General features: G+C 36.2%; 1 protein-coding gene across 1 annotated transcript; it reads right to left on the bottom strand.

The window, feature by feature from the left end:
- Nucleotides 1-6755: 6755 nt before the first annotated feature.
- LOC114633509 (olfactory receptor 52D1-like) lies at nt 6756-7903 on the bottom strand. The gene has a single exon (XM_028782075.1). The coding sequence runs from the start codon at nt 7816-7818 to the stop codon at nt 6844-6846; it is 975 nt and encodes a 324-aa protein (XP_028637908.1). The 5' UTR covers nt 7819-7903; the 3' UTR covers nt 6756-6843.
- Between the last annotated feature and the right edge of the window lie 5231 nt (nt 7904-13134).

Genomic DNA, 13134 nt, shown 5'->3' with positions numbered 1-13134 from the left:
TTTATGATACTCTTCAGAAAACTGAAGAGTAATTACTCAGCTCATTGTGACTATATTTGTTTATTGGATGTTTTATTTATTTACATTTTAGATGTTATCCCCTTTTCCTAACCCCCCAGAAACTCCCTATCGAATTCCCCCCAGATGTGCTCCCACCCACCAACACCCGCCCCCCTCCCCACCCTCGAATTCCCCCACAATGGGGCATCCAGCCTTCACGGGACCAAGGACCTCCTCTCCCACCAATGCCCAACAAGGCCATCCTCTCCTACATATACAGCAGGAGTTATAAGTCCCTTCCCATGTGCTCCCAGGCTGGTGGTTTAGACACTGGGAGCTCTGGTTGGTTGGTATTGGGATGGGTCAGAATATGGTGTATTCCTGGGAGTAGATCAGCTAGGAGTTTGCCCCAGCACAAAACTCATTGTGACTTTTTAATTTGTTAGTAATGTGGAATTTTCCAAGAATATTCATATGATTGTGATGTGTGTGTGCATGTATGTATGTGTGTGTGTGTGTGCATATGTAATGTATAATCAGGATTTATGGACTATTGGAATACATAATTGGAACTGTTTCATTGCAAACCAAGTCACTCTGTCCAGAGTCATAATTCAAGATGCTCCTGTGAGAGGAAACTCTATCCTAAAAAAAAAAAAATGCATGTGAGTTGAAAACTACTTGCTTCTAAACCAACATTAGCCTCACATGAATCCAGAAAGGCTTTCATTCAGAAAGGCTTAGCTTCTGCATAAAGATCAACTTATATTATGTGGTGAAGTATTGCTCTGTTCCTGTGTTTTAAATCGTTGTATGAACAAAATTTATGATAATGAATTATTGTAAAAATGCAACTATAAAATGTCATGTCTAAAACAACTTGTACAAAATAAAAGCATGGAATTTAAAGACAACTTTCAATCATCATCTTACTATTAAGGGAAACAGATGTGGTTAATGAGCTTAAAGTTAGGAGAAAGGGCCTTACATTTCTGAACCCCAATTTCAACCTATGACATTGTGTTCGAAATTTAAAAACAAAGGAAACCTTTAAGTTTTTTGAGATCACAATATACTATTATTAGTTTTCCCTTCCTTTTCTCCCTTCAAATCTTTTCAAAGGTTATCTATTATGCTAAGCTTACTTGCCAGTGAAAGTCTTAAATGAGTAATACTGAGTGAAACATTTGCAGTCTTTATCTCTAGCCATCACATTAAATTTCTTCTTTTCTTAAGAACAAGTCAGTCTATCAATTCTAATAGCAATTTCAACTCTTTTAGGCTAGAGCAGAACAACCTTTCTGAACAAATACTCTTCCCTTGGATTTTATTTGGTCCTGATTAGATTAGGAAGATGCCTACATCAAAACCTATATGCATTTTCCACATAAGGTATAAAAGAAACCACTGATCAATCTGTTAAAACAGATCCCAGTTTATTCATAATATAAGCAGTCTTATGGAGTATTTGAGGTAAAAGTTGACATGAGGAGAACCTGTAGCATCATCACGGGTCTACGGTGGCTTCTTCAAGTCTTTTCATTTCCTGCTGAAGTTCTGAGCACGCAGAGAGTATTTATACCTGATGCTTGCTTTAAGCCACCATCATGGTCACCATGTCAGAATGCATTAAAAATGCTAGAAAATTCATGATTACATTTTCTGTTATCCTTGAAGTATCATATCATTTAAGAAGGATTATAGAATGCAATTATATTATATGAACAAAGTTTTGATCAAGTAGATCAATATACTCGGTAATAAGAAACTCTAAGAAAAGTTCAGGGCAACAGCAAAGGTTGGAATGTTTCTCCATTAATGGAAGTCCACATTCTCTTACCTTCCATTAATTCCAGTAGTAGTACCATGTATTGGGGGTACTCCTCTTAGTTACTCCAGGCATATTATGTATAGTATTTCAGTTGCAAATCTGTTATGCTTACCCTGCATTTTGAAAGCCTTGATACACCTCCACCCAATTTCTAAAATTATATTTTAATTATTTCAGTTAGTATACAAAATAACAAGTTTGATGATGACATTTTTGCGTGTGCTTTTACTCATTCTACCATCTCCCTCCAACTTGTCACTCCAGATAGATCTCATTCTGATTTTATACCCTATGTACACAAAATATATTTAAACGTAGATTCTGCATGAGAGAAAATATGTAACACTTCCTTTTCTTTCCCTCGATCAATTACCATTTGATATACCCTTAAGCTTTTTGTCTCATTTAACTGACATCTTTACATTTTCATGTCCTGGGTATATACACTTAAATCCATGTTTCACCTATAAGAGAAAACATGAAGAAATTAATGACAAGTCTCAGTAGAAGTGCCCAAGTCACGTTTTCTGGGAACGTAGGATGGGGGTGTGCCATCTGTAGCATTGGCCTTTTGACAGGCTCTCCTGTTAGAGATAAATCACTTGAACATAGACACTACTGTAATCAAACACTAGGCTAATCCATTCTTCTTGAAGCCAAGCTTTACTTTCATTTCTGCAGCACACTGAATCAAGGCTACTCTGTATAAAGAACACTGACAGAGATGGTGGTGTGTCATTTCTGATTCTAGATCATCTTTCATTTAGTCCATTCACTCTTGGGGAAACCAAATTCCCTGCCATGGGTTGTGCAGTACCTTTATGAAGAGATGTCTGTGACAAAAATGAGGTCTCCAGTCAGCAGTAATATTGGGATTTGATTTTTGGAATTAGATTCTACAGCTCCAATCAAATCTTAAGAAGATTTTTGCTTCAGTTGACATCAATTCTAAACCTTTTGAAAAAGCCTGGCCAGTCAGCACCCACCAAGTTGTCATCAGACTCCCAATTTTCATATGTGCTTCATGAGAAAAAGTTGGGTGTTGCAAGTTGCTTTATTTTAGGATGTATATTTTCAGCCCTTCTTTATTTTTTTATCTTATTGAAAATCCTTAGAACAAAACATATACAGAATGCTACATGTCATGTGAACAATGGTTAAATGTAAATTTTGATGGCTTGCTACATAAAAAGAAAAGTAAGTATGGACATTTCAGATCCAAGTTTCCTCTGCCTTGCAAGTACTCAGCCCTTGACTTTCAGACAGTTACCCCCTGCCCAGTTGATTTTTTTTCAGCAATATGTGACAGATGGCAATCCTTCCCTAATTTTCTATCAGATCTGGATTTTTTTGACCTGCTAATTTATATAGTCAGAACCATGAAGTTACAAAACCAGGAGCTCAGCTTGGTACATGGAAATTGAACCAGAGCAGGACCACAAGGTACAGTAAACTATCTGAGCCCAAAATGGTATCAGAAGACAAAGCATCCTTTCTCTTTAGAAAGTCCTGATATTCTGCATGCCTGACTTCATGATCATTTCTCATAACAAAAATCTTTTGTTTTAATTAAACTAAGCAACACTTAAAAGAGTTGGACTGCAGACAGATTTCTCAGTCTGCAAGGAGACTTAGGTCACCACGAACCCAGATAAACTACTGTTTGGGAAACAGAAGCTGTTGAGAATTAAAATCTGTGAGAAATCTTTATTCTGCTTGCCTATAAAAGATGCTGTAGAATTCAATAAAGTATGCAGTGGTTCACTTTATTCTGCATTCCCTGTGTCCTGATTGCTGCAACCCTACCCTGGGACCCAGTGTACCAGGCATTGACAAGGAGGAACTATATTAAATGTTTGCAGCACTAGGAAGATTGAAAACCACTGCCACAGAGCTTTGAAATACACACACATGCACACACACACACACACACACACACACACACACACACATACACACACATTCTGATATGGAATAGCCACAATGACAAATAATCAAATAAACACAAACTTCAATATATTCCAAATTGTGTAAACTGTAAACCGTAATTCAGTCCTGACTACAGATGATATTGGCTTCATCATAAATCATTTTTTGTTTCATAGAAGACATTTAAAATGACTATCTCTTATCAAGGGTATGCTTTTCTTAAATTCATATTTAATCATTTAGTAGCACTTAAAATATTTATCCACCAGATACAGTGATCCCCAAGCTGTCCCATCTACCCAGACATCACCAATCCACTTGTAGTTACTACATTTTTTATGTTATCTAAGAAAGAAACCGTTCTGATTATATTAAAGTGAACAGTGGTGTCATTTTGATGCTTTGTATTGAAGAATAATATTTTAAAAATATTCAAAAACAAGATTGAATAATTTTACCATTAAAACTATATTTCAGGAAGCCACAGAAGATTCATATAAAATTGAATGAGATGAGACTATATACAAATTACAATCTCTTGACTTATCACTTGTCTGACCATTGTTTAAGCTTTATCTGATTGAATTCTAGAGTGTTTCACTAAACATAAAATTGGGATTGCCTGGAAACAAAATTGCTTTTTGAGACAGCTCTGTTGCATTGCAACTAAAATCAACAGTCCACAGTTAATATCAAAAACTTCTATACACTGGTGAAGATTTTATATTTTGGTCCTAGGAAATGTGTAGTTGTATACTACTCATTCTTTATATATTATTTACTTCATTTAATTTGAAAATATTCAATGTATGTCTTCTAAGTGAGATGTCTCCATCAAATCCCTCCCCTTGGAGCACAGGGAACATCGAAGGAGGGGAAGTAGAATGAATGGAAGAGACAGAGGGGCTGGAGAACCTCAGGAGAAAAAGGTCCTCTGAAACAACTGAGCAAAGCTTGAATAAACTCACAAACACTTAAGCAGCAAGCACAGGGCTTACAAGTGTTTGCACCAATTCCTCTGCATATATACTCTAGCTTGGAATTTAGCACTTTTATGGGACTCCCAAATGTGTACAAAAATGGGTCTCAGGATCCTTGTATCCTCTCATGGGGATTTTTTTACTCTTCTGTTGGATTTTGTTATTAAATATGGTAGGTTTTGTTTTATCTTATTATATTTTATTTTGTTGAAAATAAATGTATGAGTGTCTCCTCCCTTTAAAAAAAGAGAAATCATATATTGTATTAACATTTTTAATTCCTTGTCTATCAAATCAGTAAAATACTTTAATTACAAATATATTCAATTTGTGTCTTCTTGCTCATTTATCAGTTAAAAATTTTCAGGTTTTCTTACAGAACTATTATATATACATACATCTATACATATATACACATATATACATATATATAGTATATATTCATATATCTAGCTGGAAGGAAACTCTTATATTATATTGAATAGTTTAGCATACTTGACTGCCTTATCAAATGCACACATTTCTTTACTAACAATGTAATGGAGAACAATAATAATAACAGTAATAATAATAATAGTAATAATAATAACATTTTATTACCCTTTGTTTGAAAAGTAAGACCCAGAAAGATGTAGGGTTTGGCAACTACACAACCTATAGAAGCTCCTTCTAGAATTGTTTCATTTATTTGTTTCCTAAAGAACACTTTTTCTAAAGCATCCCGAATGAACTAGGGTTGTGCTTTCTGATTTTTTCTTAACAAGCATAAATTATTTTTGTACTAAAAATTAGAATTTTTAATAATCTGTGAAGTTGGTTATGAATGTATACCCATTTAATCTTAGCTAGGGGAAGGCAGCAGCAGATGGCTCTCTGAGTTTGTCTCCACAGCAAGCTACACCCCAGTCAAGTACATAGTGAGACTGTCTCAGTTCAAAGCAAAAGCAAGAACTGTGGGGCCAGCCTGTGGAAGAACTGACTACTAAGCCCAGAGTAAATCTTGGATCTGTACTCAGTCCACAGATTTTTATGCCAGACAATCCTTATGCATGATAATTATGCATAATAATTTTCAGTGTAAAGCTGACTTTCACAGCTTTCCCACTTAAGACATTCTCAAGAGTTTCCATCAGAAGAGAATCTTCTTAGAGCTAGAGAGATTGCTCAGGAGTTAAGAGTATTGACTACTCTTCCAGAGGTCCTGGGTTCAGTTCCGAGCATTAAAATGTCAGTACACAACTGTCTTTAACTCCAGTTCCAGGGAATCTGAGGCCCTCACACAGACATACATGCAAGCAAAACACCAATGTGAGTGAAATAAAAATAAATAACAAATTTTAAAACAGCTCTTCAAAAGGAGACAGAGAAGGCCTTCTCACACACTGGATTTGGTTATGAGAAGTGGATATGCTGACTCCAGCAGTTTTTGCAAATATAAATTTAATTAAAAACCATATCAACCTTTTTGTTCTAACTAGAGTTTGCAAATGTTTTTCCTTCTTCTCCAAAGTTTCTCTAGAAACCTGAGCTTGTGTCCAGAATGGACTCCCTTGGTCAAAAGAAAGCAGAAAGTTTTGTGATCCAAGTGTCAGATTTCTACCTGGGAACATAAAGCTTTTTTCACCCCTTTCACTCCTCTAAAACAACTTTTTCTATCTCTCAACCTCCTTTCCATCACACAAATACATGCACAAAACCCTGCATCAGGCTTGACTGTGCATACCTTGGCAAGTTTATATAATATTTGACCACTTATTGAGAATAATAAAGTTACAATTTGCTCTATGATACTCTGTTTGAAAACCTTCCACATTCTCTCACGTGAAAAAAGAGTGGATGGTGGCATTCAAAGTGCTTTAATATACCTTATCACAAGTAGTTTGTTTAGCACTGCTAAATATTAAGAGCAGATATCATTATTTTATCTCATGGGGAATAATTGTATTGCCTTTGAGTTACGAAAACAAGAAATTCTTCCCTTTCTTAGCTCCTCTATGCAAGAATAAGTATCATGGCTGCTAATCTGACATTTCAATGTATTTCTACCATTAAACAACTTCCCCTAGACACTTACCATTGATTTCTAATACAACTGCTAGATTATCAAACAAGTTTTTGATTATGAGAAAAATTTATAGGCTCCTTTCTCCTGTATAAATATTTGGTAACTTTGTCCCGAAATTCCTTGGTTTTTACTCCATAAATAATAGGATTGAGCATTGGTGGTACAAGGAAGTAGAGGTTGCCAAGAATAGTGTGGACATGAGGTGGAATGCCTCTCCCAAAGCGATGAGTCAGAAAAGAGAAAAGACTGGGGGTGTAGGATACAAGCATGACACAGATGTGTGTGGTGCAGGTGTTGACTGCTTTGTGGTGGGCTTCCTTGGAAGAAAGATGCATGATAGCTCGTAGGATTAACACATAAGATGAGGCAATAGCTGAGATGTCTATCCCAACCACCAGCATAGCCACAACCAAACCATATATCCTATTGACTGTGGTATCGACACATACCATCTTCACCACAGCCATGTGTTCACAGTAGGTGGTGGGGATGACTCGATTGGCACGAAAAGGCATACGCTGGAGGAGGATAGGCATGGGGAGAATAAAGAGGATTGCTCGTACCAGACTTGCTAGGCCAATGAGCCCAATGCGACTATTAGAAAGAATGGTGGAATAACGCAAGGGCTTACAGATAGCCACGTAACGGTCAAAGGCCATGGTCATCAGGACAGATGACTGCATGGCAGAGATGGAATGGATGAAGAACAGCTGGACCAAGCAGCCTTCGTAGCTTATCTGACTCTGTCCAAACCAGAATATGCAGAGCACCTTAGGAATGGTGGTCGTCGACATGCCCAAGTCTGTGAGAGCCAAGAGGAAGAGAAGCAGGAACATCGGCTTGTGCAGGGAGCGTTCCATGGAGATGGTGAGAAGAATGGTGCAGTTCCCCATCACAGTGATAAAATACATGGAGGAGAAGGGGATGGAGATCCATCTGTGTTTGTCTTCCATCCCAGGAATGCCTTGGAGAATGAAGAAAGAAGGGTGGCTGGTGCTGTTGCAAGGCATCATGGTGGTACCCTTGTGAAGTACCTGAAGGAGCAATGAAGAAACTACCTGAGTTTAAATTATATAAAAAAAATTCAGATGCTTAAAATGGGGGGAGATAATAGAATATTAAATACACAAAATAATCTGAACTAATGATAGTGTATGTTATGCAGCCTGGCCCTGTGCTGTGGTGTGCAGTAACAATATAGTGTTAGCATGCCAGCATCAATGTCTGAGAATGTACACAGGAAAAATACTATTAATGAGGAAAAATGATTGATGGCTCATTGTTAAAATATATTATTAAATGTAGGTGAATATACTATGAAATACATTGTCACTAAAAATCATAGCTTAAAGCATGTTAAAAAAATGAACAAAAATGCAAAAAGAAGTAGACACATTTTCTCCCAGAAACAATTAGAAAAAAATAAACCCACAAGAGAAAAATTTAACTTAAGAAAACTTCAAATTTTTACAAAATTCATCTCAAAATATTCATTTCTAGCAGAAGTGAGATCTGGAATTTTTTTTTCTGTGTGTACGAGAAAGACAGAATTTGGCAATGGTGGTCAACATAGAAGCTAGCACTGGGTGACTGGGCAGCTGGTGTTCAGTGTGCATGCCATGCAGTAGATTCTGAGTGTAAAGGTTCCTGTCACCTACATGATCTTACCTGAATGTAAGGGAGTGAGAACCTGGGCAGCTAGTCTCAGTCGTCTTCAGTAAATATTTTGAAATGTGTGTGTACATCTGTATGTACATATATTTTAACAAGTACCCATGCTCACAGTCTTGCATCTCTCTACTCCCCTCTCAGGCACCCAGAAAGCATGATGTGCTTCTTTAAGGCACCTAGGGAAAAAGTCCCAAGGTGTATGGAATTAGCTCCTTGACAATCCCCCCTGCAACACAAAACCACAAGGTTGTTGTGAGTAAAACTGACCCTGGAGATTGACTGAACCCCCAGAAGATAAGACTGGTTTATCTTAGGGATTCTGGAAATACTCCATCTTAGCTGAATTATGAGTCAATGAAGAATAGTGAAAGAGATTGTGTAGTACGTTTATGTCTGAATATTGTTAGTCTCAAGGAAGAAAATCCTTACTCTTGCCAAAACAGAAACAGATTTGGTGAAGACTATCTTAAATAAAATAAGCCACATATAGAAAATACAAACAATTTCATGATCTTACTTAAATGTAGAATCTAGGAGGAACCACAGAACTCAGAGAAAAAAAATAAAATGGTGCTTGCTGTGGACCCCAGTGAAGCGAGGAGTAAGAAAGAGATTACGAAGTAGCAGGTACATCAGATTAGAACTGCAAAGCTTCAGCTACCAGTGAGAGCTGGAGTTGATACAGTGCATTCTGTTCAAGTCTAGGCTCAATAGAAGAAGATGCACCCAGTCCTACTACAACTTGATTTGCCAAGATGGGTTGATATCTATGGGAGGTCTACCCTTCTCTGAGAAGAAAGGGAAGGGGAAGAGAGGAAAGGAAGGAAGAGGGGACTGGGAGAAGAGGAGGGAGAAGAAACTCCAATCAGGATGTAAAGTAAATTAATGAATGAATGAATTAATTAATTCATTAATTAATAAAAAGAAAGACATGCTGAAAAATAGCTTATATCTTCTTTTACACTGGGAAGGAATTATGGCTAATTAAGATGATAGGATGCCTTCATCTCTTTCCTTATACTATTTGTCAAAAATCAAAATCGCAAAATTAGGAAAATAGCACAAAAGCTGGATTCAGCCAAATTCCGATAAAATTCTTCTTGCAGACAGATCTTGTAGCAAGATAGCGATTAGAGATGATTGTCAGCAAGATTGAAGCAAGGGCATAAAAAAGAAGACTGGAATTGAATGTCCTGTGGCATTCATAAATAGAGCAGTACAGGTGCCCTTGGATATAAATATGTACCCTCATCATATACAATAGGAGCTATAGTTTTGTTGGCAGAAGCTTGTAGTTTTAATAACATTCAGAAATCCTGGCATCTGCCGTTTATCTCCTGTTACAAGGTGATCCTGATGAATAACGGTGGCAAGCAGGTGCTGGTGCCTAGTGGCTTTTACTGGATGAATCCTTTCTCCTAGTTTTACTTTCTCACATTCACATCCCTGAATGCAGCTCCTTAAATAGATAATCTTATGTTATAGCCAGGGGACCCTAGACTTTTTAGAAAAAAAAACAAAACAAAAAACAACAACTTAACCTAGTTCTTTGGATAATTGAACTAAGGAAAACAACCCAAGCCTATATTCTTCTCACATAGTGTACTCCAAACGTTTGTGTAAAGCTTGGCACATAATGGCATATAGTAAACATCTAATAAATCAATAAGATGATGAATAGCCAAGGACATAAACAAAGATTGTGTCTTAGTTCATGAGTTCTTTTTCATTTTATATACCTAAAAGCATGAAACACAACTAGTACAAAGGCTAGTCCTTCTTAAATGAATTTCTAACACTCAATGTAAAGCCAAAAAATTTCAATGTATGTCAAAGCATCACATCCATGGTAATCCTCTCTATATAAATATTCTCATGTGTTCCAGGGTTGTGGACTCAGGAAGGTCTCTTTAGCACAGATCTGGCTTGTACTCCCTTTCTCTTACCCACCACCTGTTGTAAGAAACAGCAAGACTATACCTCCATCTCATCCACCTATTTCCACATCAAAAGATAGCAGAGAGGATTACACTGCATGATTTTCTCAATATAATTCCTCCCATACTCAGGCATGTTCTTTTGGGGCAGAGAGCTGGCTTCTTATGTCTTACGAGCCACAACAAAGGCTAACTATCAGCTACTACAGCCTGCCTATATTCCTGTCCTAAATGTGCTACTTTCAAAGACTGCAATTCATACTCCATCAGTCAGCTATTTTGAATATGTCCTCAGACCCACAAGATGGACCCCCATTCGTCAAAGAGACATGCTGCCCTACATTATATAAAGGAAGACAGCTACCATGGAATTCCTCCAAGGCTGATCCACCCTCAGATAGCTCAGTTTAAGATGTCTTGCCACCCAATAGGTAATGTGCCATTACAACAAGGATATATAACTTCCTATGCTACATGGGGGAAGGTTATCTATCATTAGAATGGTCCCCATGTACTCTTTTTACTAAATGAATGAATCGTGATTGAATTCTTATTACTCACTACATGGTAGGCCACAAAATCATTCCTCATTGACTCTTTTTTGTTGCTGTTCTATTGGAATTACCATAGAAGCACAAGCCTGGTGACCTGAGCCCAATTCTTGGAGGCCACATAAAAGCAGAAAAGAACTAACACAGAGTTGTTCTCTGACCTTCACACACATCAGAACATTCACATCCACATATCATGCACACATATACAAAAACAGACATATGCAAGTAATGATAATAGTAATAATATAAGAATTTAGGGTCCAGTGAGATGGCTCAGAAGGTAAAAATGTTTGCTCTCCTCCCATCATGATCAGAGTTAGATCCCTGTAGCCCACATGGTAGGAGGATAAAAATACTCCTGAAAGTTGTCGTTTGATTTCAACATATATGCCACAGTTCATTTGTGCCCACACATATACATGTACACATACACATATAAACACATTAAAGGAATGGATGAAAGAAAAAAGTTAAACTAAAGATTTACTATGAAATCTTACATTTATTATAAAAGCTGTTATAATTTATTAGGGTTACAAATTACTATACATGCTGTTTTAATAAAGTACTGATATAACTGGTCATATCTTAAAACTAATGTTTATGGCTCTGAATTTACAATTTCTTCATTATAGTCTTATGTTACAGCATTTCTAACTATATGTTTCTATTTCTTTAAGTGTATGCTTAATTTAAGAACATTAAATTATTATAGAAAGTAAGTTAGGAGTCCAAAAATAAGTATCTTTAAATATTTTTTTTGGGTTTTGCTACATTGAATCCTTGTATCAAAAGCTCTTCTTTACAAAAAAAAATTTTCATAAGCAAATTTTTATGATTTTGTGTTTTTAATACATGATTTGCAACTGTTTTTGACTTGATATAACTGTATTTTGTATTTATGTTTACTGTTTTGTTTATTCTTGGTTTCACTAAGGCTTTAATTTCAAAATAATAAAAACCATAAGATGTCTTTTACACTGAACCTTTAGGGTCTTGACGTGATGACTATGTATCATAAACATTTATTTGTATGCTTAAAAAGAGTAACAGATGGGGTGATCAAAATAAACTATGTGATCTATGAAATTCTCAAAAACTTAATTTAAAATCATACTTTTCTTTAATGATAGTAGAATTACTTAGGTGTTCTATTTTCTAAATTCATATAATGATATTAGGATAGTTTTCTCTTTATAGAGTATAGGAGAAACATATTTTGGTGAATGTTTGCTTTTCGAATATAACGAAATATTCATTTTCACCTTTACTGTAAATTCAGGCTCAGAAACTATTTATAAAATACACTGTTGAATAAATAAGACTTGGTGATATATTAAAATTTTCAGTGTCTATAACTATTTTTGTTATCAGAATAATCACACAATGATAGTTCTTAAAACTTAAATGCACCTTATGTGCCAATTGGATGACCTATTTTGTACTGTTTTGATAACGCTGGTTGACATGACAAACTGATCAATGCTGTTTAAAATTATCTACAACAGGTGAGGACCACCTCCCTTCACCAAATTCCTGCTTACCGTCTACCAAATAATCTTTTAAAGAGGTATTGGGTGTTTTAGAAATCAAGAAACAAAAAGATTGCTCTTGATCCTCACTGGAACAAATTTCTCAGGTGCAGATAACAACCAGCCCTTTTCTGGTAAGTTCATTACTGCACTCCCGTTTGCAAATGACAGTGCCTTTGTCCTGTTTTCAGAGTATGTTGTTACTAAATTACAACCCAGAGGAAACTTAAACTGTACATTCTTAAGCTCCTCATAAGCAGGGGCTCCTGAGAGAGCCATGGGGCAAAGCCATCCTCCTTCATACCACTGACACAAAGCACATAGCCTCTGGGTAAGACAGCAGAAAAAAATTAAGATTTGTATCACCATTTTCCTTTGTTTCATTACTAGTATTGTTTATTATCTTAGTTCATTGTATCTTAGTGAGAGTATGAGGGCTTTTTCATTTAACTGAAACATTTTTACTATAATCACAGCCTAATTTCATAAAGTGTTTCTCTACTATCTAATATAAAATGCAACTTTTGAAAGAGCACATGTATGTATATGAGAGAGAGAGACAGAGAGAAAGAGAGACGGGGGTAAGAGGGGAAGAGAGAGAGAGAGACAGAGACAGAGACAGAGACAGAGAGAGA

Source organism: Grammomys surdaster, unplaced genomic scaffold (assembly GCF_004785775.1).
Source record: "Grammomys surdaster isolate TR1022 unplaced genomic scaffold, NIH_TR_1.0 693, whole genome shotgun sequence".
Lineage (NCBI taxonomy): Eukaryota > Metazoa > Chordata > Mammalia > Rodentia > Muridae > Grammomys > Grammomys surdaster.
Note: the sequence above shows the minus strand (reverse complement) of the source record. Positions and strands in the feature narration are given on the sequence as shown.

Excerpts from the sequence above, each read along its gene's own strand:
- LOC114633509 (XM_028782075.1), bottom strand. The coding sequence starts at position 7,818 with ATGATGCCTTGCAACAGCACCAGCCACCCTTCTTTCTTCATTCTCCAA.